Raw genomic sequence first — 27,944 nt, forward strand, 5'->3', positions numbered from 1 at the left:
TTAACCACTAGTGAAGGAGACAATGGCAGGTCTGTTTAAAGCAGACTTATGGTTTTACCGGGGGAGATCTCTGTGGCTGGGGTCTGTTTTTCATGAGTCCAATCCAAGAATTTGACGTCTGTCTGACACGTTAGATGATGTAGAATATATCGATCCAAGCCTGTCGTTAAAATGTGGTGCCGGGTGGCTGAGTGAACTCGCTCATATTCTCGGGGTAAGAACGAGGAATCCTTGAACGTGTTTATTAAGCGTTCCGTCGAGACGCATGCTGTAGCCTGTACTGTCTTGCTCTGAAGCCGAGACCTCGACCTGGACCTCGACGAGAGTAATCACCTCTATAAAGCCCTTAACCCGGCTGCACATCGGTATCGTCATCTCCTGTCCGTGTGTGTGTGTGTGTGTGTGTGTGTGTGTCTGGTAGAAACGCATCCCTGCTGCTGCAGGAGCCCCAGTGGCTCAGAGACACCCTCATCCCTACATTATTAAAAAAAAAAAATGACAAAAAAGGCTGGCCCCCAATCCACCTCACCCAAATCTGCAGCATTCAGATGCTCTGCATGCCTCCCAAAAGGACCTGAAAGGAGTCACAATGTCTTAACTAGGTGGAGGATGGAGGAAGGGAATGTGTGTGAGAGAGGTGGAGGGAGTTCACAGCTACAGCTAGTCCAGGCCAGAAGCAGGAAGTTTTTAACTAGTGCTTTTAATTAGAGCTCATATATTTCCTGGGCTCCTCTCTGTTTCTTACCGTTTTAATTGCTGACAGGTGCTCATGTTTTTCTCTCACTCTCTCCACCACCTTGTTCCTTTTTTTCCCTTCTTCTTCTTCTTCTTCTTCTTCCCCGCCTTTCAGACGTATTCGCTCACCCGAGATTAGTCTCTTGAAACACTTTGGTCAGGCGATCAAAAAAGTGAAATAGTGTGACTAACGAATAGCTGATATTCTATTTATAAATGTCTTTGTAAAAGTTTTGAGTGCATCGAGCTGTCCAGTCTGTATGTTTTCGACTAGGTAACGGATACAGAAGTGTTCCGGCTGAAGTGGAGAGGAGTTTCCTCCTCATCCCCACACACACACACACACACACACACACACGAAACCCGTCTCTGGGTTACAGTTCTAACAGGTTCATCATCTTTTCCGCTCCTTATCCTGTGTGAGAGAGCGGCAGTGTGTAAGAGCCGTACGGATGTGCACATGTATGCCCTGCACATACTTGTCCAGCGCCCTGCTCATGTCTCAGCAGGGTATAGAAGATTGTGATGGTGAGGACATCATGTAGCACCGACCTGACATGGGCCTGCTGCTTTGAAAGTGATGAGAGAAACATGAAAGGAGTTGTTCTCCCTCTCTCCTTTGCTCTCCCTTCACGTGCGTATATTGATACGGTGTATAAACACGAACAACTAAAGTCCGTGTGTCGATAGCTTATCGTGTAACGCTAAAACGATGACGCCCAAACTAATACCGGTGCGAGTTTAACACGGCGCTTCGCAGTTGGGGATAAATAAGAGCTGTTTGAACGCACTAATAATTTCATCAGTTGCAGTTTTCGAAAATGGCTTTTTTCATAAACAGACTATTTCTTTATTATTATTATTATTATTATTATTATTATTTATGTATTTATTTATTTATTATTACTCCTTTTTTTTTTTTCTTCACGTTCCTGTCCAGTCCGTAATAGTGATGACTCACAGAAAAGCTGTATGAAATTTCTCACTCTTCGTCCATATCTCATCCCCCATCGTTCAGCCCCTGGACTTTGTCACATTAGATACTTGCTAACTGCCCCTTTGAGACTTCCAGCTTTCGAGCCTGGTTATGACTGTCCTCCTCCTGTCCTCTGCTTTCAGGCTGAAAATCCCTCCAATGTTTATTTTTCTTTTTTTTTCTTCTTCTTCTTCACCCCCCCCCACCCCCCCCCCACCCCCGCACCTAGCTTAGAAGAGGAACCACCACACTGATTTGTTGCTAAAAGACGGACTTACTTGTTTCTCTTTGTATGAAAATCCATTGCTTTCCCTTTCTCTTTGCTTTCTCTCTCCTTGTTTGACTGACAAGGCTTATTGGACTATAACAGGCGTAACTCCCACCCCTTTGTCCAAGGACAATCCTCCCGCAATTTCGGTGCCGCGTGCATTCTTTAGACGCCACGCCACTGGGTGTGCACCCGCTCATGAAAGGGTCCAGCTCCAGGCCCAACCCTCTTGTCTCTTCTCTCTCCCTCTCTCTCTCTCTCTCTCTCTCTCTCTCTCTCACTCTTACTCTCCCTCTCTCACCTTCCCCCTTCAGTGAAATGAGCACTTTAGCAGGCCGGAAACATTTAATCTGGCTCTCTTTTGAAGAAAATTAATTAAAACTTGTCCATTCACCACCCTTTTTTTTTTTTTTTCTTCCCTCTTTCCACCAAGGCTCTCTTCTCCCATGATCGCTTTCTCTCCAATCCCAGGCCCCCTCCACTTTCCAGCCACTGAAGGAAGGGCTAATGCAGCTCTTATTGAAGAGTGGCTGCTTTTTTGAGTAAAGGCTGAACAAGGACTCGGAGGGTCAGCTCACATAGAGCCATTGACCTGTTAGAAAGACTCTTTTCTCTTCCAACCTGGGAATAGTATTATTAGTTAAGCAGCAGGGCTGGCCTCAGTATTTTTGGTGGCCCTAAGAATCCCCCCCTCACTCTGTCTCTCACACACACTCACACACACACACACAGTATTGAAATGACATTTATATAGACAACACCTGTATAGATACAGTAACTTTAGGAATACCAATTAGAGGACAGTAGTTAATTAGATTTTATAATCATACCCGTCTGAGACATTTCAATGATGGTTCTAAAGAATATTGCACATAATGTGAGAATAAGATGCTAACAGGTTAAAGTCCTCTTCAAGCATTCTTCGACCCGATTGTTTATTTTCTCAAAAACCAATCATTTTATATATATATATATATATATATATATATATATATATATATATATATATATATATATATATATATATATAGTATGTATTAGGGATTGGCACCTTACTTAATTGTGCATAATTAATTTTAAACGTCATTTCAACAGTTCAGTAGCAAAGGGACTGCTATTGGCTAAAGTGTTCATAGGCTGCAGTGCATGGTGCTGACAGTTTCATTTCTTTGTTCGTGTCTTTAGGCTAATGTGCTAAAACGCTGACATTTTATGGCTTGCAAACGAACTTAATAATAATAAACTTTTATAGAGCGCCTTTTAAAGGCAGCTTCTCAAAGCGCTGTACACAAAATAAGCAGTACACCGGGAAAAAAAAAAATGGATAAATTTTAAAATAAATAATAAAAGTAGACATCGGCAAGCAAATTCTAGTTTAAAAAAAAAAAAATGTCTTGAGTTGAGCTTTATATATGTCCCGTAGCTCCCCTAAGTTGGAGAGGAAGAGCGTTCCAGAGGGAAGGAGCGTCGACAGGAAAAGTGCCGTCACCTGTAGATCTTAAGCGGGTTTAACGTAAAACTGAGCGTTTGCTGCTATCCCATCGAAATGTCTAAGAACGAATAATCTGTTATGGCTCTAGTGTAAAATAAGCGTAGCTTTTTCAAGGTGTTTCTCCAGTCTTTGGCTTTTAGCTTATTTTGGGGGGGTTGTTTTTAAAAATAAATAAATAAATAAAGCTCTAGATCCATTTTTTTTTTTTTTTTTTTTGAATGCCGCAGTGCTCCATCCACAGTGATCGACATAATTATTTGGGAATAAATTATCCAGGAATCAAAGCCCGGATCCTGAGAATGTCATCAGTTTGATTTTAGAACCTCTTGTCGGGTTAGGGTTAGGGATCGTTATACTACAAGGGTGTTCAAAAGTCTACATACATAGGGGACGATGTTTGCCAGCACCATGTCGGTTGTGCCTTCGTCAGTGGACGCTCGTGGACGTCCACTACTCGTTTGATCCGCAACACTTTCTTAAAAAGTTTGGCACCAGTGGGGTGTGTGTGTGTGTGATGTTCTCGCCATGTTTCCCGTTAAAGTCAATCCTAACCTTGCGACGGCTTCTCGATCCAGCCGTGAGAATGATTGCCATATGTTCTTCTTTTATATACACATATACATGCATGTGTGATAATGTTGTCTGTGGAGTCCTAATGATCCTGTTACTCCTCTCGTGCTTACTGCCAGCCCTGCTAAGCGTCATCAGGACAATCTGGAGATACGCTACACCGTGTAGATTTTGATTAGAAGCTGCCTCTCCATACACATCAGCGATGTAATACCATTTAAGTCCATTAATTTGTTGCCTCTTGTCAACATCCTAAAAGCCCAGTCAATCCTGGTATCTTCTTAAGCTGTACGCCGTGTAATGCTTGGGCAAAAGCTTTTCATTTACGCGCAGGATCAATTTCTGGCTTGCAGATGGACCTGGGCCCTGGATCCAAAATGCAGGGTTAGGGGACCGGCGGCCGATAAAGTGGGAAGGGCGCAGGAGCTAGGGAACGCCGTGTCGTTGGGAGTGCAGTCCTTTCTGAGGATTCAGGGGGAAATATTATGCTAAGCCGTCTGTGTTAGCATAGCAGCGTTGCTCCTGCGGGGTTGTGACCTCAGATGATTACAGTACAAAGCTTATTGGGTCTTGAAAACCCCTTTGAAGATGAAAAGGCTTTGATGGTTTATATTTATGCAAATCTCTCAGATATGATTTATCCTACTGAGATTGAATGGGGAGATGATTAAAATTCTCCCCATTAGGGGGAAAAATATCCCTCAATGAAACCGAGTGTTCATTGGATATATTTTTTTGTCGTTATTTAGGGGCAAAAATAGCCCAGACTTACCTGAGGTTATTTTGATCCTCGATTCCCAGTGCGTGAAAGGGAGTGAGCATGGAGAGCGACGACAGGGAATTACACATTTCTGCTGCAAGCTTTCTTCCTTTCTCCCTGTCTCTTTCTCTTCCACCTAGTCTCCCTTTTTTTTCTTTTTTTTTTTTTTAAACTGGCTTTGAAAGAAAATATCTGACGGAGTGTGCTTTTGTGTGTTTCCAGATGATAGATTTTGGAATTTGGGCTACCCCACTGGCAGTGCACAGCTAGCTGTGAACTGGTCTGTTGGAATAAAAAAAAAAAAAAAAAAAAGGTGGGGGGAATGCTTTGGTCTTCAAAGAACTAAACTTCATTTTAATGCCTTCTTAGGTAAGCTCAAATATTAGCAGGAAAATGTGCAAAAAAAAAAAAAAAATGAAAGGCTAGTAGAAGTGCCACATCACACCCTGCTCGTCGTACATCTCGCAGGTTCGTCTGCCCAGGAAAGACGAAGGAAAAGAAAGAAATGCTCAAATGAAATGCACTCCCAGACAGTTCAAATCTTCTCCCTTGGCATTTTGTTTTCTCTCTTATTACCGGAACATGTTGTACGTCTTGAGGGAGATTTGCAAAACAGGCATTTGTCCAGAGCCCCAAGAGTGAGTAATTTTATTTTTAAAAGAACATTTATACTTCCTGTGATTCAGGAGGGTTTTTTTTTTTTTTTTTTTTTTTTAATTGGATGTCTGTCAAATGTAATGTGCCGTCGGTTTGAACATGATTAAAAGGATCCGTCACTACAATAACAAACCATTTTGCTTTTTTTCTTCTTTTTTTTTTTTTGCTGTTTTTTTTTTTCTTCTCCAGATTGTGATCTTTTTGTGATTGATATTCCCTGCACATAGTACTAATCATTATGTATGAACCCAATAGTGATATGTGTGTGTGTGATATGTGTGTATCTGTGTTTGTGTGTCAGTTTGTTGACAGATTTCAGCAGCGCTTAAAAGGCCGGATGCTAATGGAACCCATTCGCTTGGTAACCTTCGTGGAGACTGCTGTTGGGTTGCTGAATTTTAAGGTATATTAGGCCTAAGAGTGCAGATGAAAGGACTTTAGATAACAAAGCAGTCAGATTAAAGAACCTGTCACTGCGCACAGGGGTGTGTCACGGTTCTGTTTTGGGGTTTCATTTGGGAGGGGGGTTCCAGATTTCTTTTTTCTTTTCACTGTATGTATTTTTTAAACTTAACTCTTTCCGTTCAGTTAGTCATAAATAAGCATCATGCAACACTGATGGATTCAGGACGCAAAGATGAGCCTATTTCCCTCACATCATTTTTTCCCTTCCTTTTTTTTTTTTTTTTTTTTTCTTCCTTTTGTTTTTTTTTTTTTTTCTTTTTACACACCGTCTTAAATCATATTGGTGAGTCTGTGTCCCCGAGGTGAGACAGGGAAATATTGCACAGTCACAGTGAGAAGTGAAATTAATTTGGAACCCAACAAAAGCCTGACTCAAATTCCATCTGCTTCGTGCCCGACACGATCATCTCGCATTCCAAACTTTCCGCTCCCCGCCACAGCGATGGTCTTCCGTCCCAGCTTGGATGGCCTTCACAGATTTTGCCGCTTTTCCGTCCTTATGCTCGTGGCTGTGTCAGGCCATTAATTATCTGTTGTGTGTGCAAGTTGTGTGTGTGTGTGTGTTTTTTTTTTTTTTTTTTATAACTGATCATTTTCCATGTCTGAACTATTATGTGAGGAACGGAAGCAGAGACATTGATTGAACGAGTCGAGCGAGGGATTTGAGCCATCTGACTGATTCACTTGATTGAGTGCCAACACGCGCGCACACACACACACACACACACACACACACACACACACACGCATACATATACAGAGCTCTTTGTGTATCCTGTGTCTGTCCCAGGCTGTGTGTGAGGCGGCTCGGCAGCTCGGACCAAAAGTTGGGCTCCATCATGACGGAGTAGTCTTCGGCTCTGATGATTTCTGTGCCAGTATAGGTCTGCCATCTAATCCACTTCTCTATTCTTTCCTCTTTTATCATTTATACTGCTGCTCAATAGTCCCCAGTAATCTTTATTATTATTATTATTATTATTATTATTATTATTATTCATAATATTTCAGGTGTTTTCATTTCCCAGGTTTTAAGCATGTAGTTTCCAATTGGGAATTCAATTAAAGCAATATATTTGTATGCAATATTTCCTCTATTGAAGGTGCAACAAGGACTAAGGATGCCCGAGAGCTGCTGTATGCTCGTCAGAAAGTGGTGGTCACCACCAAAGCCTTTGGCCTGCAGGCTGTCGACCTTGTGTATATCGACTATCAGGATGAAGAAGGACTGCGGCAGCAGGCCAGAGAGGGTGCGCTCATGGGCTTTACTGGTAGGATGTTCACAACACACACACACACACACACACACACACACACACACACACACACACACACACACACACACACACACACACACACACACACACACACACACACACACACAGTAATGCAGAATAATCTGTTCTCATATGAACTATACTCATAACTCCTCTGTACTCCTCCCCAACTCACCCTGCTGTTCCTCTTTACTATACTCGATGCTTGTGTAATAAAGAAATAAAAGCATGTGTGAGTAAAGAATGTTTGCAGTGTGCTACAGCGCTACAGCGCTACAGGCCGAACAGGTGCCCTCACTCACCTATTCTCGTGTATCTGTGCTTGTTCTTTCATGGCGTCAAACCTTTGACTCGCTCATGTAAACGTCTCCTCTCTCTCCCTCTCTCTCTCTCTCTCTCTCTCTTATTCTCTCTCTCTCTTATTCTCTCTCTCTCTTATTCTCTTTCTCTCTTATTCTCTTTCTCTCTTATTCTCTTTCCTTTTCACTGGAGCTTCAGCTCATTAGTGTTTATATGAATTCTTCAGAATGCTGCTTTGAAGCCGAGCATCAGTTTTTTGTGTGTTGTCTTTTTTTTTTTTTTTTTTTTTTTTTTTTTTTTTTTCTTTTTTTTTTTTTAACAGCTTGTTTGTGCTTTTGTGCTAAGATTCATTTTTATGTTTCATAACACAAATAATTTCATCAAGTAATGAAGTATTTATTTATTTATTTTTTTAAAAAATAAATCAACTGCTTGTCGTTTGCAAGCCAGAAAGGATAAAAAGACAGACTTTTTTTTATTTATTTTTTTTAAATACGATTTGGTTAGGCATTTTGTACGTGTGTGGGTGCATGCCTGTGTTCTGCTCATTTGTGCATTTCCTTTATTGCATGTAAGTGAGTGCGTGTGTGCATTTGTCTGCATGTAGCTTGAGCTTGGCCGTATGTTCACAGCTTAGCACTGTGTGGGTTTGTAGCCAGGCAACGCGAGTGTGTGTAGTCCCGGTGAGTGGGTAACTGGCCACAGGAGGCCAGGCAGCCCTCCTCAGAGCCTGCGCTAATGAATATGTAATGGCTGTTTGCAGAACACACACTGTTCCCCCTGCACATCTCTGTTTACAGCAACACTGCCATTCCTCCAGAGCACTAGGCCTTTTGTCTTGCAGCATTCTCGTGCTTCTTATTCATCCCACTTCCTCCCTTTTCTTTCTTTTTTTCCTCATTTTCTTTCCTTCCCTCCCTCTTTTCACCACTTCCAAATTTTTGTTGTGCAATGACGACATATTAAATATCCAGCAAATGTGGTTGCATGTGGTTTAAAGCTGTTATTCATTACTGGTGTGTGCACATGATTAAACCAATAAAACTGCTCAGAAGTCTTTTAAACCTCAAAACACCATAAAACATTAGTGGTTGAAGTAAAGGTATTTATTTTTATATTTCATAATTTGTTGCACAAGGATACACGCATTCGAAAGCCACAGATTTTGGCCAGGGTATAATTCGACTAATCGCTGGGGGAGATTAAGCATGCAGCGCAGCAATCCGAGCAGCTTTCCATTCACCGGTGTGTCTATATCTGCAGGTAGGTTGGAATATGATGAAGGCTCATTAAGCACGCACACACACACACACACACACACACACACACACACACACACACACACACACACACACACACGTATTGTCTGAACTAGCCACTGAGTTCCACAGAGACCCGTTTGCCACTTGGTAAGGAGAAGATGGTTTACATCGTCTGGGTGTGCATGTGGGAAATCGAACACACAAACAGGCTATTTATTTCTTTTTGAATTCCATATTCTTAATGTAGTCTGAACACTTTATTCAGTAAAATAATTGTCGTTCAGAGCATTGTGTTCAAAGTACATATCCTGGTCAGTCTAATATTAAAATCGCATATTATATATTCAATCATATATATATACTTGAACCTGTCGAAACGGTGCCGTCTAAATCCTCTATTCTGACGTCGTTTGATCATCATGTTGGGTTATATTGCCCGAGTCCCATAATCATAATTTCATTCAGGTGGGTGCGAATAGTTTTGCCCGGAATCACATGATCCTTCATGATACTTGTTTTGTTGTTAAACGCTCTTCTCGCAGCGATGTTCTGTGATGCGCTACAGTCTGCATGCATGTTTTGTGTCATCATCGAGTTTAAATGTATCGGCAGGTTGGCAAACAGTCCATGTCTAATATACAAGGGAACCCGTCACCTCATTACTAATATTCTGTCGCAAAATAAAAATAAACAAACTGTGACCACACAATTCAGATCATCCTAAAAAAAAAAATAAAAAAAAATACAATTTAAGCTGCCAACATGTTGTACTTTGAACCTTGCCAAACAGAGGGCTCTGTGCTAAACCGCAACACGCCAATGAGACGGACCTTTCCAGATGGCACTGTATGATTGGTTTGCTGGCTTCAGGGGGCATAAATGATGCAATGCGGCCAGCCAATAGCAGCGCGGTAAGGATGCCTGACACGCCCCTTTTGCTGGCGCTGTCATTAGCTGGCTCAGAGCAGACCGCTCCTGAACAGGTGGCACTAGATGGAAGGGGGCATATTTTGTTGATGTGAGGGAACTACCCCCTGCCAGCCTTTTCTGGGATGGGCGTCGCAGGCACGGGCCCTGAGCCTCCTCTTTAGGCTGTTGATCCAACAGGCCGGCTCCTCTGGGAACAGAGAGATAGTACACACACTTAGTCCTCCATCTACACTAACCCTAACCCAATAGCAGGAAACACCTGAGACAAACTGCTTTGCTTTGTTTGTTTTAAACTGCAAGTCTCACTGTCATTATTATTATTATTATTATTATTATTATTATTATTATTATTATTATTATTATTTAACAGTACACAGCTATTAGTCGTGTGCATAATTCATTAACCTTCGCAGAAGATGAGCAAAACAGACTGCAGAACGCTCCGTCTGCATGGCAGAAATATTCAAACATGACTAATGCAGGAGTGTGTTGATGTATTAAAGCCCAGTAAAGTCAGTCTTATGTTTTATTGTGAAGCTGAAATGCATTACATATGGAAATATATGCTTTGTCGGTAATGTTAGCAGATGGAAATAATGCTTTTCTTCTGTGCTACATTCTGTTGTTTGGAGCTCAACATATCGTAAATCGCATGATTCCACTTACAGCCGTGTGGACGGTCATTTCCTCTAAGCGTTCGTTTATTTATTGGCTTGTTTGTTTGTTTACCTGCCTGTCTACCTAACTGTCTGTGCATTGCTTTGCCGGTAAGTTCTGCTCTGTAATGTTATGTACATGAATGCATCATTTACCTCATTTAGTGGAAACAGGAGTAGTCTAGAATATATGTATGTATTTTTTAGATATACACAGAGACCTTGTTTTTGTCTATAAAGCCATAAGCAAATGGCTGTCTCACGTCATGTAAAGGATTTTGTGAGTTCATGATCATTGTCTCGTAGAGCTATCTGGCCATTCACTGTAAATCTGAGCTTTTTTGCATGGCAGTCCCTTACGTTTGTGTGTGTGTGTGTGTGTGTGTGTGTGTGTGTGTGTGTTTGTTTGCACACTTCTCACAGAACTGTATGTACCCTATTTGTGTGTGTGTGTGTGTGCGTGCTTGCGTGCGTGTGTTTCATGCCCATAGCTCTGTAATAAAAAGCAGAGGCTGACAGAGGCTAGCTCAGATTGAAGTGTAACTAAGCGTGCAGTAAAGTTTCAGAGTTCAGCGGGGCACAGGGCGAAAATCAGGATGACACCCATGATTCATAGCATCCTCTCCGCCTGCTGTGTCGCTCAAATTCAAGCCTGGCCAGGCTGCCATGCCAGAATAAGAGGAGATGGTGTGTGCTGTGCCCACTGCTGTTGCCTCGGGAAAGCCGACTTTCCACATTCGAGCACAACAAAGCCCATTATGCTTCCAGCCCAGGCTTTGCTCGACCCATGTGCGTTTTTATACTGTGCAGCCTTCGCACCATCTCATTTCAGGGGCTTAGGATTGTCTTACTCTTACTTCAGTTATTTTCTGGACTATCATCGGTTGTTATAAAATGTTAATATGATCTGCAGATGTATTTTGAATTGCACATGTGAAGTGTGTATTCGCAGTCGTTTTGCATTTTTGCAGTTTTACAGTACGAGGTCCAGGTGTTTAGATTTGGGATTTGTATTTGCTCGTTTTCAGGATAAAAAAAGGAAGCAGGTTTGATTTAGCGTGATTATATATATTTTAATTAATACTATGTATTAATGGTGAACTATTTCCCATACCTCTGGTATTTTTCTCAAGGGAAGCAAGTCATCCACCCAAACCAAATCAAGGCTGTTCAAGAGGAATTCTCACCCAGTCCAGACAGAGTTAATTGGGCCACCGAGCTAATCGCTGCTTTTGAGGAGCACCAGAAGCTAGGAAAGGTAACATCACTGCATCAGCATGATCTCCTCGATTACCCTCCACCACCCTCTTGCATCCTGCACTGCACCTTGCACTGCTATGTAGCGGAGAGACTTTAAGCTTGAATATCAATATGACCACAGTTCTTTGCTATTTAAGCAAATAAAATTGATGAAATATTATCATCTCTAATTTGCTGCCTCACCGAGTCTGCTGCTTTGTACACAGTGGTGTGTTGGTGTTGGACAATCTGCCTGAATTTAGCTGCCAGTAATTCCTCGACTAAGACTAGCCTCAGGGACGTCACATGCTATTTCTTCCCGTTCAGCTCTCGTCCGCCTCCATTATGCCATACATTTCTGCTTTCCTGTTTTAACACTCGTTCTTTGACCTATAAAACACCCTCCTGTATTCGAGGATTTTTCTGTCACTTGGTATTTTAATCCAAAGCCTTGCCAATGCTAAAATTCCGTACATTGCACTTTACAGAAAAGTAAAATTCGACGCTACAAGCAAGCCGTGTGTAGTAAAGGCTTCTTTCTCTTAGAAGCGGATGTTGGCCGAGCGAAATAGTTGGCACTGTGCAGTAGTAAAGTGAAGAAAGGCATTTAACAATCAAATAAAAAGACTACCAGCAATAATTCATGCGGCTGTCAGGAACACGTTCTTTTGTGTTCTGGCTTCGTTTTTCCCAAGCAGCTAATAAAAATCTTGTCACACAATACTGTATCTAAACGTTCTTCTTAGTAGCATATTGCTGAATAAATAGAGCAGATTTGATGTAATTACAGTTGCTGCATATGATTTTTTTTAGAAAGTTAACTTTATAAAAAAAATTAACTAGTGCAGTGACTGTTACATGTGTATATGACGTGAGAGTTAAAAATATGTTTTCTTTCCCCCCCCCCCCACCCGGTGTTGCGCTTTGTTCTCTCTAGGGTGCGTTCACCTTCCGTGGCAGCATGATTGACATGCCGTCGTTAAAGCAGGCCCAGAACATCGTCACCTTGGCCGGAGCTGTCATGGGCAAGTGAGCCAAACTGGGCAGCCATATCTGTCACTGTGCGGGACATCGGACAAAAAACTGTTAACCTCAGACAGATGTGTGCCCTCTCAGACCATTAACTGTGGCTCATCTACTGCTCTATAAGGCTGTACTGCATGGCCTGATGGGAGTGACTTCAATGTCAAAGAAGTGATTATGAGAATTGTGTTTCCTTCGTCTAATTTTTGCCATATGTATGTAATCCACACTAATATTCTCCAATTTATTAGATAAACCTACCTTGTACACACTGATTAGCCTATTTATTTATTTATTTATTTATTTATTTCAGGTACAGCTACATACAGCGTTCTCTATATATCTACATAAATATAACCTAAAACATTGTTAGGTTTTCACACAAGTCCTAAAAGATGATGGAGAACCCAATTAAACAAATGAGATGAAAATATTACACTTGATGATTTATTCATTGAGGAAAGTGATCCAATACAGCGAATCGAATTTCTCCTTCAAATAAAACTACTAATCCTAGAGGTTCACTAGAGGTACTTTAACCACTCATAGATATGTAAAATCGGATCGTTTTCCTCAATGAATAAATGAACAAATCTAATATGTTTTGTCTCGTTTGTTTAATTGGGTTTTCTTGATCATATTTTAGGACTTGTGTGAAAATCTGATGATGTTTTAGGCCATATTCATGCAGATATATAGAAAACTCTAAAGGGTTCGCAAAGTTTCAAGCACTGCTGTATAAGTGTACGATTTCTTACTGTAGCCTCTTCTACTCCATCCGTTAGTGGAAAGGTACCACCTCAGGACCACCGCTAACTGCATATTATTGGGATGGCGGACTGTTCTCAGCACAGCAATACCACTGGCATGGTAGTGTGGGTAGTGTTAATCACATGCTCTAGTGATGCTCAGATCTTAAATGGGTTGTCTACTTTTTTTTTTTTATTATTGTTGTTAGTCCACATGATTATATACAGTAGTTATACAGAGACTGTCACTCGTCTTTTTCCATGTACGACCTGCTTTCCTTATAATTTCGATCCCATCACTAGTCACAGAGGCCAAGACAATATTATATCAGTCCTAAACTGTCCACTTTTGGTGAGCCTGTGCCTGCTGTAGCTTCAGATTCCTGTTCATGGCTGACGTTACAGGAACATGCCGTTGTCTTCTCCTGTTGTAGCCCGTCCGCCTTGACGTATGGTGACGTGCATTCTGAAATGCTTTTCTGCTCATCACCGACGTACAGAGTGGTTAAAAACCATAGCCTTCCTGTCCGCTCAAACCAGTCATTTCTCCTCTCACTTCTCTCATCAAACATTCATTCCTATCTGAAGAACTGCTGCTCACTGTATGTCTATTTAATTATTTAATTTTTTTTTTTCCTGTACTCTATTTAAGTGTGTGTGTAAAAGAAATCTCAGGCGGTCAGCAGTTTCTAAATACTCAAACCAACCCGTCTGGCACCACCAGCCATGCCACGGTCAACGTCACAGCGGTCACATTTCTCCCTATTCTGATGCTGAACACGATCTTGACAAGATCTTGCTACGTATTTGCATGATTTTGTGTTTTGCGCTGCTGCCACCTGATTGGATAGTTGCATGAATGTGCTGGTGTTCCTAATAAAGTGAGAGAGGCAGAGGGTCTGTGGTCTTGCTGTATAACTCAACAGTGTGTACTCTGTGTGCATATATATTTCTGCCTCCCTCAGGTCTGCTCCTGGGTCAGGGTTTGACATGTCTGGGGAAAGGGCAAACAAACACTTATTTCCCCATTCAGCCCTGAGGCTCCTCCAGGCTCAACCAGGCCACAGCACATCAAAGCAGCGTTTGCCAAAGAGCCGCCATAAATGTCCTTAAACCCACAGCGAGAGGAGAGCCAGCGGCCCACTCCAAACCACAGGCCTTTGTTTAGGAGGGCACTCTGAGCCGCTGAAGTGGGGGGTATGAATACGTCTTGAAACAGGCATCGGCTTTAAGCTGACCTGCGTGGCAACATGACACACTTACACTCTTTCTCTCTCTCAGAAACACACACACTGCAGGGGATAGTGTTTGTCCACTTTGTTGTAAGTAAATAGCCACAGTTTCCCCGCATTTTGCACTGCTTTGTTGCTTCACCCTTGTGGCTTGCAGAGATTCCCGGGCAGCAAACGCCATCCGTCAAGCCTATGAATTGCTCACTTTTTATCCTGAACTTGCCCAAGAACTGGGAAAACATGCCACCATTGTCCTTTCAAGCCTGCGTCTTGTTGAGGACGCTCCTTCCAAAATAAATCTCCAGTATATTATTTCAAAACGAATTCATGCTATTTTGACACTTGTGCTTAAATTATTTATTTATTTATTTTTTTTCAATAGGTCCTACGGAGCTCTCTGTTTATTTCTCGTCTCTGTCAGTCTTTTGTCCCCCACTGTTGATGAGGTCTTGGCAGAGAAGTCAGAGAAGTATGAGAGCAGGGTGGAGGGGTTGGATGGTTAATCGTTCAGTTGGTCACTATGGTAATGAAGGCCTCGGCATAGTGCTTCAGCTGGATGTGGTATGATCGATCGTGTCTGTGGTGAGAACTTCAGGTTGCAGCTCAGTGCCAGCCAAGGGATGCAGACAAAAAGATGGAGGCCACTGCTGTGACCAGCCCAAAAGGCTGACAGTAAGCTGCCTGCCTGGCATTTGGCCCACACTTCCACCCCACCCACAACCCACTTCTTTTAGCCTTTCGCTCATTTATTTTTAATTTGTTAATGGTTTTTACATTGTTTCTCTCCGTCTCGGTTTCTAAACTCCCATCGTGTGTCAGTGATTGAGGTGGCCCGGTGGATTGTCAGCCGCTGCAGCATTTCCCACACTGAGACAAAGTGGCCGTGTAAGTGAGCTACTCCGACAGAACGCCGGGCATTAAGTCAAACAAGCCAGAGGGTTTAAAGTAGAAATGGAAGATGTGATAGATGCCTGGGTTGAGGATTCTGGCAAAGCTGTCTTTTGTCTTGGAGAGCTTATAAAAACCTTGCCTTGCTTGCCATGTCTATTCTGTCTCTGTCAAAATGAAGAAGAAACATAACCATACCTCATTTCAGGGTTCAGATCCTTCTGAGCTCTTGTCGCTGCTCTGATGCTCCTTCCTGAACACTTAGCACGTAGCTGGCCTTTGTTTGATATGTCCCTCTGTTTCCACACATAAAAGGCACAGTGTCGGCCATTAATATGACCAATCTGACTGTAGCAATATTGTATCTTTATTTTGATATTATTCTTTGAGTTCCCTCCTTCATTCACCCAAACTACTGGCCTACAACTTGTGTGCTGTACATTCAAATAAACATTGCTGCATATACAGGGCATCTGAAAAATCTCCATACGTATGGAACAGTGTACGCCAGCACCATGCCAGTCGTACCTTCGTCCGTGGACGTCCACTTCGTCTTTTTTAATGTGTTAATCATTTTGCCAACAGTGTTGTCGCCATGTTTCCTGTCGAAGTCCATCGCAACCTTCTCGAAGCATCTCGAACCGGCCCCGAAAAGGATTTAGATACGTTCTTCTTTTCTCAAAGGCCTCCTTAAAGCCTGTCTGGGGAGGGGGAAAAAAAAGTATAATATAAACTAAGTATGAAACATTTTGCTAAAAAGTGTTAATTCCCCCAATGTACGGGAGACTTTGGGAACACCTTGTACTATAATTTAGCTCCTAGGTAATTATTTATTCATTTTTACATTGAGAAAATGATGATAATAGCATATATTTTTTTTCCATAGCATATGTTTCAGAAAATGAATATACTCATTTTGTGAAATATGACCATTCTAAATTCTTTAAAACTGCTGACATTGTTGGCACACTTGGCATTATTTCAGCTATTTTCACGTGGAGGTACCTGAGACACCATACAGCTCTGAAGCTTAAAATTTCACATACACTTCTGTGTGTGTGTGTGTGTGTGTGTGTGTGTGTGTGTGTGTAGTAGTAGTAGTAGCGACAGTTTCACATGACATTTCTATTATGCTTACTTAATATAATAATACTGCATAATCTCCTCAACTCACAAGGCGGAATTATTTAAATACATTTCCCGGTATTCCCAGAGAGAGTTCATTACAATTAACGCGATTAGGACCTCAGCAAGGCTTGACTCAATTATAGCTAGACTCTAATCACTTTATATTCTCTGTTATGTCTTTCATAAATTTAGCTCCCATATAAACCCGCCGGAGAGAATGCGTGTATGCGAACCACCGGCAGAATGAAATTAAAACGAAACGCTTAGCATATTTTCATTAATGCCAATGGGGCCCGTGTGACAGGGCTCATTTCTCGCCCGGGGATCTGCCAATAATGACTGCATTGTTTTACGAGGCTGCTAATGACAATATGTGACAAACTAATTTCAGCACAGATCACTCATCCCCCTGCAATAAAACCCAATCGTTTACGGCGTGAACAAGGGGCGTCTCAAGTCCGAGGCGATTTCGGAAAAATTAGGTAATTGAAATGAAATTGAATCACGAGGATAAAGACTAGGGAATGAACCTCATTGCTGTCCAGCACTTACGTGATGTGACACTGCAGAGAAAGAGGGGGACGGTAGGGGGTAAGCTCTTGTCTGTGCACACAGAGGTGCGGAGAGGTGCTCCGTCCCTCAGAGTCGGGAATGAAACGTCGTGTAGAGTTGCTGTGACGCGTCTGGGTTTTATTCACAACACACTAGAATCAGGAAATTGTGTGGACGTGGCTAATCGCCTGCATTTCCGTCATCGTGTGACTTGTGTTCCTGTGTACCGTTCTTCTCTGACACGGACTTCATGTCTGACGCTTCAAATGCAACGATGTATTGAATCTGATCTGAAGTCAGACAGCTTAAAATAGACATACAAAGTGGGGCAAAAGAAGCCGAGCAGAACGGACAGACTTGGACTGGGACAGATTGGACTTCTGCATTACACCGAGTTGAATGTTTGTTTAATGGCCTCCAGATTTCGATAACTTGAAGTGTTTTTGAACTGTTACGGGGTCCAAATAATAGATTGATGAATAGATCGATTTATTTATTTATTTATTTATTTATCATTTTACAATTGTACTTGTAGTGTTTCAACAAAAATATTTTACTCTACAGGCAAAAAGGATTCAGCAATGCCTCTTTTAGAATATGAGAAGACTTCCCCCCCCCCTCCTTCCCGTATAAGAGAGTCAACATCCTGATCAATTTTTTAATAAGTTTTTATTAATGCCAAGAAAGCTTAGACAAGGTGGAAATTCAATAACTGTCCACTTATATCTGAATTCACACTACATGAATGGTTTAAGCTTGACTGAAGAGCACTGAGGGTTCAAATATATGTATGTATATATATATATATAAAGATATGTTATAGGTATTCTGCTATGGGTATGTTGTTAGATAGTATGTTATGGATATGTTGTTATAGGTATGTGAACATGCATGAGCAGCAAAACACGGGCTGTACTAGAGCTCTGCATTAAGGATGTTGTTAATGCTGGATATTTTTTTCCAAGTATAAAGTTAGTCAATAATTAGCCATTCACTGACTGTCTGTTCTGGGGGGATCTTATTTATTTATTTATTTATTTATTTAGTAATTTTGTCTTGGAAGTATTGTCTAACCCACCGCAATACAACATCAACATCGCTACTCCTGTTAAGTGAGGTGCTTCTCTCTGTCTCGGCAACTCATCTTGTAGAAAGTTCTGGTTCTTGTGAAACTAAGGGACATTGTGTGTCGCTTCCTTTGGGCAGACATGGCTGTGTGTGAAACACTGAAACAGAGGCAGATCAAAGCAGTGCAACTTTCCTCTAAAGCTCACTATAAAGCCACGGGTCCTTTTGTCTGCTGTTGCTAGGATTCAAGTCAACTAAAGGAAGGATACGCTAATCACACTCCATACATCCCCCAAGGCTTTCCACAAACTTGTACATTTTTACTGTGTTGACGTACCTGTTAGTTACATGTTAGTTATTCACTTCCCAGTTTACAGTCCCAGTCTGTTGTTTAAATCCATTCTCTCCTCTTCTTCTTCTTCTTCTTCTTCTTCTTCATCATCTTTTATTATTATTACTATTAATATTATTGTTATTGCTAATGTTAGGGGGGAAATAATTCAAAGAAAAATAAATTCAAATACATCCGCAATTAAGTAGCCTACAAATTGTAAATTCAAATGAATTAACACGTTTTAGTGATCATTTATAAATGTCATTATTTTAAACATTTGTAGCTTTTAAATGACCATTTGTAGGCTAGAGGCTAGGCCTATATAAAATTACGATACGGAATATTTCGTTTTTGTCGGTTGTTTGTTTATCTCGCGCGTTTTGTTTTGTTTGTATGTTTATTAATTCGTTGGGTCTGATTATGTAGTCAACAACAACAACAAAAAACATACAATTCTAGCTTGCACGTATTTTATAAAGCGAATGATTATTTATTTATTTATTTATTTTTATTTTACTTATTTGTGGAAATTGTAAAAATGTAAAAGTTCTTTAATGAGCAGGTGCATCCACCACCACCCCCACCACCCCCCCCACACACACACACACTCACACACTCTCACACTCTTCCTCCAAGCTCATTTTCTCACCCAGCTTTTCTTTAGCGCCTTTAAACCTGCGGCGGCCCGAATTTTCCCTCCCGTTTATTCCAAAATGGCTCGAGAGCATCGGGGTCTCAAAGGGAGCTAGTCCATGATGATTTTGCGTGTTGTCTATTACAGCAAATTGTAGCTCCCGATCACACGATTGCTGATAAATTAGAGAGAAATTAAGGCGAGACAGCGTTCTTTTTCATAATGGAGATGAAATAAATGCACGTTGGAGGAGCAGAGGAGCTTGCTGTGTGATTTGACTACTCTGTGCAGCTTCCACCTTCTCACCCACTGATTTTCTGATAAAAGAAGACCAACGCAGAGGCGCCACGGCTGAAGATGTGTGCCGCCGGATGCTGTCAAAATTGTGGAAGCAAGAATGTGTTCATAAAGGAGACATTTCAAGGATTCCTTGTTTCCTGCTCATTCGGGATGCTGGACATGTGGACCAACTGCAATATATATTATAGCATGTATTATACATATAGAGTCATTTAAACGAGGTGGCTCAGTTGGATTTGTGCATGAATCTGTTTTCATGTCGCGGCTCCAGAACACTGGGCGATAATGTTCCAGCAAATTGATGTCCTTATAAAAGTATGAAAGGTTAAAAATCGGTGGTCCTTTACACAATGACTTCCTTTAGGTTCCCTCAATGTCCTACCAATAATAAATAATAATAATAATAAAAAAAAAAACATCAGAGAAACAGAAGGTTTGATATTTAATTTAGCTTATTAATTGATATGAATTAATTAAATTGTTTGTACCAAAAAAATAAATGGACTGAGATGTCAGTCTGCAGAAACGTTTTGAGAGATATTTTCAAAAGACACCATTTAATGAACGAAGAAATTGTCACAAGAGATTTCCAGCTCTGAACTTTCAAATGTTCATATTTTTCCAAATCTGGAGAGCTATACATCGCTTCATGTCTTATCTAAATGAGTTACATGGACGATGCCATTCTGATTTTAGTCTCAGGTAGGTTGTCCGATGAGATCTGGCATATCGCCACACATGCACACTCGGAAAACTAAACCTGGAAATATTTTGGTTTTTACACCTACATCTCACATGTCCAGGCTATATTTCACTTGCTTTCGTCCTTTTATGTAGGCTAAGGGATACCATTATTTATGAAATACATAGCCTACCTGTCTTCAGGAAAGTGACGTCACACGTTAATAATCACGACTCTCATGACTGACAAATATAAAATAATCTTTTTTTTTTTTTTTTTTTTTTTAATAAAATACTCAGTAGTCTATAATGATCGAATTCGTTTCCAATGCTGATTACACACCCGTGCTGCTAATAGTTATTTATTTATTCATTTATTAAATATCCGAATTGTAGCCTACTTAATTAGCCTTTTTGGTCAGGTGACTAGTTTTCTCAAGTTCGGCGCGTGCCGATGTGCTCACGTTTTTAATTGTAGTGTGACACCATCGCCTCTAATCCAATTACACAAGTTCATCCTATAGGCTGTTGGGGGGATTTTCAGAGATCCCCACCTTTAACACCCGCGCCGGGTTAATTGCCTAATTTACACAACTTCTCGCCTCCTCCTCGATTCCATTTACTAGCAACATTTTATTTTTTTCTGTCAACTTACAAAAAGCTACGAACCGTTTTGTGTTCTCTCTGTAGCTTACGTTCTAGGTTTGTGAGTCATTTTTCTAGGTATAAATGCCCCCACATAGCTAAATGCGCCAATAATAATAATAATAATAATAATAATAATAATAATAATAATAATGCTTTACGAACGAATAAATAAAAATTGAATATATAGTTTAGAAACATTATTAAATATAAAACGCTGTGTGGTAGAGCAGCTGAACCTGGAATCTGTTGCGTCGGAAAATTAATTTTATTGAAAGAGACATGTTGCCGTGTTAATTCGTTGTTTCGTTGGATTTAAACACCAGGTTATTCGGTTAATTTTAGGCTCACCATAGGCTAAAGCACGCGCGTTTTTGTCCTGTAGGTTTACAGTACACTGGTTTAGGTTGAGCTTAATTAATTAGCCCAATAAACCACCGCTGAACTAAGACATACCTGCATATAGTCTAAAATCTCTCTTAAGTAGCAACAGCAACAACGAAAGCTTCAAATCAACCCCCTGTTGGTTTTAAAGCAACTATGAATTCATGACACTTAATTAAATTGAATCCACACGGTGTGTGAGGCATGGCATTAGAGGAGCGGACAGGGCAAAGGAAAGGGGATAGGCCTAATGAACCACTTGACCCCTAAAGTTCCCTCGCGCTGTGTGCAGAGGTAAAGTTTAGAAGCCCTCACATCCCTTTACTTCAGTCTTTAAAATGGGCGCGCGCCTCAAACTTCCGGACACTTCTTACAATAATAATAATAATAATAATAATAATAATAATAATAATAATAATAATACAGTAATACTAATCATGTAGGACTGCAAAAGTGTAAACTGGGCCAATATTTTCTGCCTGTTCAAATGATTAGCTACAAAATGTTATTGAATTTCTTTAATATGATTCTAAAATTTTTTATAATTAATATTATATTTAATATGTATATATATGTGTCTATTTTTCATTTTGTCATATTGAGTTATCAGCGTTTTGATGGTTGAATAGGTGATTTGTATAGGCTATTAAATGTCAGTTTTACTAGGCTATAAAATGAACGATTTGAATAGCTTGTGTGCTGCTTGATTTGTAGCTTTTGTGTGTTTTTATTGTACAATCGCAAAAGCTTTCGGTCTCGTGTGAATTTCTTACAGCCGCTCAACAATAGTGGAGTAGACTAAATCTGCTGTGTGAATGGATGCGCCGCTTGTCAGTGTCGTTACTTTTTTTTTACGCTTCTTTGCAGCACTGACATCTCTAGCACGCCGCAGACCTGAATAACAAATCTGAACACCCGTCGCCTGCAACACGCCTTCTACTGCAGACGGAAAATGGGGGGCAATAATGCAGTCTGAATCTAATAAGCACGCTGTTTCGGTGTTGCTTATTGCTATAACAATCAGCCATGCGCCACGCCGTCTGGTCTGGACATTTTGCACGCGCTTGTGTTCAGGCTAAAGTTTGTGCGCGCGCGCGGGTGTAGGTGTGTGTCATGTATTTGAGAGTGGATGCTCAGGTAAGGAGCTCCGGGAGTCTCAGCCCTAATGAACGGCTCCTCTGGGGGGTCTTCCTGTGTGGAAAGGAGGCTTCACCCTCCTACTGTAACGGCTGGGAGATCCTACAATCTCAATCTCTCTCTCTCTCTCTCTCTCTCTCTCTCTCTCTCTCTCTCTCTCTCTCTCTCTCACACACACACACACACACACACACACACACACACACACACACCAGCCACAGTGCTGATGCAAGCAGGCCAGAAGAGCAAAGCCGAGCTCCATGCCAAGTCTGCAATCTCAGCACCATCAGCAAATATTCCGTATAGACACGTTTATCAACAGTCTGCATCCACATAAAGCTTTTCTTCAATATTCTTTAACGTGGATTACAATCTCTTGTCTCCAGGTACCAAAGCAGAAAGGAGCACCAACATGTGGCGCTGCACTGTCAAAATGTGATGAACGCCTCTGTTCAGTACCAGTTTCATAATGGCTTAATGTTATTATTTGGTTTGTAAATAATTCATTTATAATATATATATATTTATATATCCCGTGAGCTAAATTGAAATCCGTTATAACGATAGCAATAAATTCCATTTGAATGATGATAAGCCTGTTTCTATCTCGTAAAAATGTATGAAGGAGAAGTGGGAACAAAGGAGAAGCAATTAATACTTTCAGAGATTATTGCATGTGACCAAGATTAATTTGGCCCGTTATTTTAGTGAAACATTCTGTCATTTACCATTGCAAATGTCAAGACAGGGGCAAAGGTGGCCATCCCCTAAGAGTTAAGCCTAATTATACAATTTGTCTTGTGACTGGGACAGACCACTGTAAAGTCTCCATTGGGACTACTTCTTCAGCTGGCCGATTCCATCACTGCTGCTGTCACCTCTGGTATATACTTGGTCTCACTGGCTGACATCACTCATCTCTCCTTCCTAGTTGTAGGAATTATGGAAGACTTGCAGCCAGCAAAGAGTTTTGATGGTTTTTACTCATTTCACTGCAATTTTCCACTGCCGAGGAAGAAGCTGAACGTCAGATCATTTTGGTAAACTAACATCAATAGACTTTGAGTACTGAGGGCTGAGATGTCTCCACTTAATAAGCCGTCACATGCTATTCCATCTGTGAGAAGGTAAAACATCTGGTTCTCATTAACAAGGTCTCTTACACAAAGGTAAACAGAGCCTTCGAAATTCAAAATATTATCAAACGTTCTAACTCCTCCACATAGATTTCAGCAGATCTTCATGGAATAGGCTTAATATAAGATTCAAGTGGAAATTGTTAGTATATAAAACGGAATATATGTTCAACATGTCCAGTAGAGACAATCTGCTATACGTGATCCAGCATTTGCATATGAAATCGCAACTATGCAACTTTGTCTCAATCCTGTAGAGGTGGAAAAGGCCATAAGCAGCGGAAGTACGGTGTGTACTGCTTGGATTTCCTGTTCAAAATGCCACAGTGCGGGTATGAAAAGCAACCATCAGTGGCACAGACTGTAGGTCTGTCTATGAGGCATAGTTATTACCGGTTCAAAGCCATGTCTAATGGTTGTTTCAAGGTCAGCTGGGGACAAAGAATGCAGTCTGTGATGTTTAAGAACATCCAGACACCTGAGTGAAGCTGTAGCCAGGGGGCACGTGGCCTGTGACGCAATCAGGACAGTTTAGGGGATTCTTCTAAGTAAGCTTATGTGCTTATCATGCTGGGATTATTACCCCATTGAAGAGAAGAGGGGTTCAAGATTTTATGGATGGTAAACTGCAAACTAGCAATGCAAAGAATGCAATATGGAATCATTCAGGATGTGATCCAATGCTGTATGCAGTATTTGTTTTCTGTTTGAATTGAGCCTGAAACTGGGAACTCTTTCTATTCTCTCTCTCTCTCTCTCTCTCTCTCTCTCTCTCTCTCTCTCTCTCTCTCTCGCTCTCGCTCTCTCTCTCTCTCTCCTTCCTTTATGGTATGGTCCAGCTGAGCAGAAATGATTTCTTCACACTGAATCTTGACCTTTTCCCGTATGAGGCGTTTTACAGCTGCATTCAGACGCACTGCTCTAGTGTGCATGGTAGTTTCTTAGAAAGGGGCCTTATTTCACAATCTATAAATAAAAAAGATAATAAAATGTTAATAAAATGTTAATGTTTTCTTACGACTTTCTGTAGCATGAAGCAGCCAACTGTATTCCAGTATTATTTATATCCCCCCCCCTCCCACATAATTTACAGTCCACAAACATTCAGATCTTTTGAATATAATGAAATATACCGATTCTGATATTGAGAGAAGGATAACACTAACATAACCCTAGCAGAAAATAACCACAAACATATATTCAGCTGTATTCATAAGCTATTGTACGTGTGCCTGCATTCTAAATTAACACAAATATCCACAGTGCTACCAAACAGTGAATATGCAAGATGCTTCCCTGGATATGGCCGCGCAAATTCTGCTGAGCATTTACCATCTGGATGGAAAATGTTTTATTGGACGAAGGCCTACATTTAGAGGCTTTTAAACAAATCCTGTCAAACGCAAGTGCTAGAATGGCCCAGAGATTTTCAGACGTATACTCGATGGGCCAGGTATGAGGGACTGGCTCTAGTGCTTGTCCATGGACGACCTTGCTCTCCTCACCCCGAGCTTTGGAAAACCTCCCAGTCCTGTGGCTCCGCATTTGGACATGCACCAAGTTTGGAGGTCCACAGATGTTGCCGGGAGGCCAGATATTATGTCCAGCAGACATGCAAGATGATTCATATGTTTTCAGTATCAAAGGGCCCTTGCTTGGACTCTGCGGATGTGAATTTCAAACCACAGTACAATATGAGTGGACACCGTGATCCATTCACGTCATTTTCGAGCATTTTCAGGCCGGTTTTTAAGAATGAATCCATATCTGATTATCTGTGTTTGTAAAAGATCAAGAGTATTGTAATCTATGCAATCCTTATTTCATTCATTTCTTCTTTGTCATCTTTTTTTCTGCCTTACTAAAGCGAGTTTTACAATATCCTGAAAGCATTAATAATTTTGTACAAAAACATTAACTGTATCCCATCTTTGAAAAAAATCTTAAGATCTTCAGGGACTGCAGACTATGCAGTGTGTGAAGAATAACAGGATCCCAACTGTATTTTGCAAACTATGCACTCAAACCAACAAGTTCCCAAACACTTAACCATTATTATACAGCTTTGCCATATGGGCTTTCATAAATGTTTTTAGGAAGCAATAAGACACTTATAAAAATCTTTCCTAATGATAGTTGTTTTATCTTTAAACATTTCTGTGTTTGACTGTTATTTATGAAGTCTGAAAGTGTGGCTGCAATCCTAATAATGATATGAAGTGATATGACTATTGAAGCTGATCTCCAGCCTGCATGACTTTGTCTTAACATCAGGATTGCTAGTATTATAACTCATGAAATACTCCAGACATGTTTCAGATCTCTTGGTGAGCATTCCTCCTTAGTGAGAATCCTCTCTCCTAGTGTTAAACTAATCAAAACTAACTGCAGTGCTCATAGACTGACGATGAACAGTTTCTGTGAGATGCTGTAGAGCAATGACGCCTTCAAAAATAATGAAATTAAATGTTTCTACATTAGTAAAAATACTATAAAGAGCAGTAAACAAATTAAGCAAGCTCAATATTCGGTGTGATGACCCTTTGCTTTAAAAAAAAAAATTAGTAGTCTCAGGTACAATTAGTGTAGTTTTATAATGAAGTGAGCTATAAGTGTTATTGAGCATCTTGCAGAACCAGACTCGGATCTTCTGGAGACTTTGACTGTCGCACTTGTTTCAAATTTTTGAAGCGAAACCCATCAGCATTCATTGTGTCTTTGTCTAAAAAAAAGTGGTTTCTTTAATGACATACAAACATATACATATATATATATTCTGTAACATTTAATTTCGTGCTGGAAATCTAATGTTTTGAAATCTAAAATGTTTTTGTACTGATTCCATAATGTAGAAGTCATAAAATAAAAATCTATATATAAAAAAAAAGTTTATACAAAAAAAATTGTAATAATAATAATAAATATGGTGCCTAAGACTTTTGCAATATATAGCCTATATTTCCTGAGTTCTCCTTTAGTTGTGTCTCAGCAAAAAAAAAAAAAAAAAAAAAAAAACAAAAAAAAAAAAAAACAAGCTAATTGCAAATAAATGGTGATGTGCTCGCTGCGCTATTGGTTTAATGAATTTCCTATGAAAGTATTCTATTAAAGGCGGGCGGAGGTCAGTCAGGGCCCCCGGGGAGCCCGGCTTCTCCTAGACTTTGCGGAAAGACATCGGGTTCAACTCGCAGCTGCCTGAAGAGAAAACGGACAGCTTCCGCTCCGAATAATAACTCGCCTCGAAAACGAGTGCCCCAGAAAGGCACTATAAACTGGACTTTAAGGGGAGGGGGGGACAAGCGCACCACAGTTGGCACAGTCAGTTATCTGGATGTTTTTAAAGAGACAAGTCATAAATATACTTACGGTGTAGTGTGTAGCTACAAGCGACGTTAACTCCCGTTAAAAAAGTTTTCAGTCCAGGAAGAGACGTAGTGGGATTTTTGTTGTTGTTGTCCTTGTTGTTGTTGTTGTTCTTGGTGATGATGATGTTTTATTTCTTTCTTTCTTTTCTTTCTTTTTTTTTTAAAATTAAATCTCGATGCCGACCAGAGAGCTAACATGTAGACTACATCTGCAAGTGGATCGGGTTTTCTCACTTATTCGGGAGACTTAAGATAGCAGGCAGGTAGGGTGCATGGAAGAGTTTGGCAGACTGCCTGGATTAGGGAACGTGTGCCCATTTTCTGGGATCTCTCTAACAGCTTCTGTAGTGAAACAGAGAATTTTTTAATTGTAACTTTTTTGCTTTTCTCATCAAGTGTCCCTATTTTTCAATTATACCTAGGCTATATGAGGCATGATGGAGAAAGGGTTAAATTATTGCATTTTTATGTGTGCCCTTGTTTAGAACCAAATGTGGTAAGCCAAGTGAGCCAAGAGGCTGTTTTGTTTTGTTTTGTTTTGTTTTGTTTTGTTTTGTTTGTGTATTTTATAATTGTAGATGCTTTAGTCACATGTCCGTTTGTATAACTAGGTGGAGTTAGACATGAAAAATATTCAACGGTTCTATTTTGATCAGGCATTTTGCTATGAATGCTAGGCTGTGGTTTGTGCGTTTTTAATGAATGACTTTGCACATTTGCACATGAACCCAAGGAGACCAGTTCACGCAAGAAATCCACGCACAAACATTAGAACAGTAGTATATCTTGCAACTTTCGTGCCATGTTCTTCCTGTGTCTCAACTCCACGTTATTCATACTCCCATTAAAAATACGTGTATTGATTGAACTATAGGCCTGGACCTTATAGTTGTTTAAAAAAAAGTGGTTTTTTAATATCAGTATCACTTGTATTTCACACAGAAAGATTTTTTTTTTTTAAACTCATTTCCCCCTGAAGTTCGACGCATAGGCGAGTTTTCCTGTGAAATGACAAACTACTGTTTCATCAAGTTCTTTGGGGAGCCTGCGAGTATTAGAGCTGTTTTAGACTTTTACTGAAGAAAGACCAAAAAAAAAAAA

The 27,944-nt window shown here is 40.5% G+C and overlaps 1 protein-coding gene and 1 long non-coding RNA gene across 3 annotated transcripts in view; one reads left to right on the top strand and one right to left on the bottom strand.

Annotated features, from left to right (window-relative positions):
- Positions 1–12,885, top strand: part of clybl (citrate lyase beta like) — a 67,873-nt gene extending 54,988 nt beyond the window's left edge. For both annotated transcript variants that reach the window (XM_017470804.3, XM_017470806.3), the window contains 5 exons: positions 5,760–5,861; positions 6,714–6,807; positions 7,027–7,194; positions 11,482–11,606; positions 12,525–12,885. In XM_017470804.3, coding sequence (XP_017326293.1) covers positions 5,760–5,861; positions 6,714–6,807; positions 7,027–7,194; positions 11,482–11,606; positions 12,525–12,620 — 585 coding nt within the window. In that variant the 3' untranslated portion in view covers positions 12,621–12,885. The remainder of the gene's footprint in view (positions 1–5,759; positions 5,862–6,713; positions 6,808–7,026; positions 7,195–11,481; positions 11,607–12,524) is intronic.
- On the bottom strand, positions 8,589–27,166 carry LOC108266968 (uncharacterized). The gene is made up of 4 exons (XR_001812988.3): positions 26,845–27,166; positions 16,008–16,180; positions 15,678–15,775; positions 8,589–9,879 (listed from the first exon to the last, which is right to left on the bottom strand). It is a non-coding gene; the product is annotated as an uncharacterized LOC108266968 (long non-coding RNA).
- Between the last annotated feature and the right edge of the window lie 778 nt (positions 27,167–27,944).

This window comes from Ictalurus punctatus, chromosome 6 (genome assembly GCF_001660625.3).
Source record: "Ictalurus punctatus breed USDA103 chromosome 6, Coco_2.0, whole genome shotgun sequence".
In the NCBI taxonomy this organism is placed as follows: domain Eukaryota; kingdom Metazoa; phylum Chordata; class Actinopteri; order Siluriformes; family Ictaluridae; genus Ictalurus; species Ictalurus punctatus.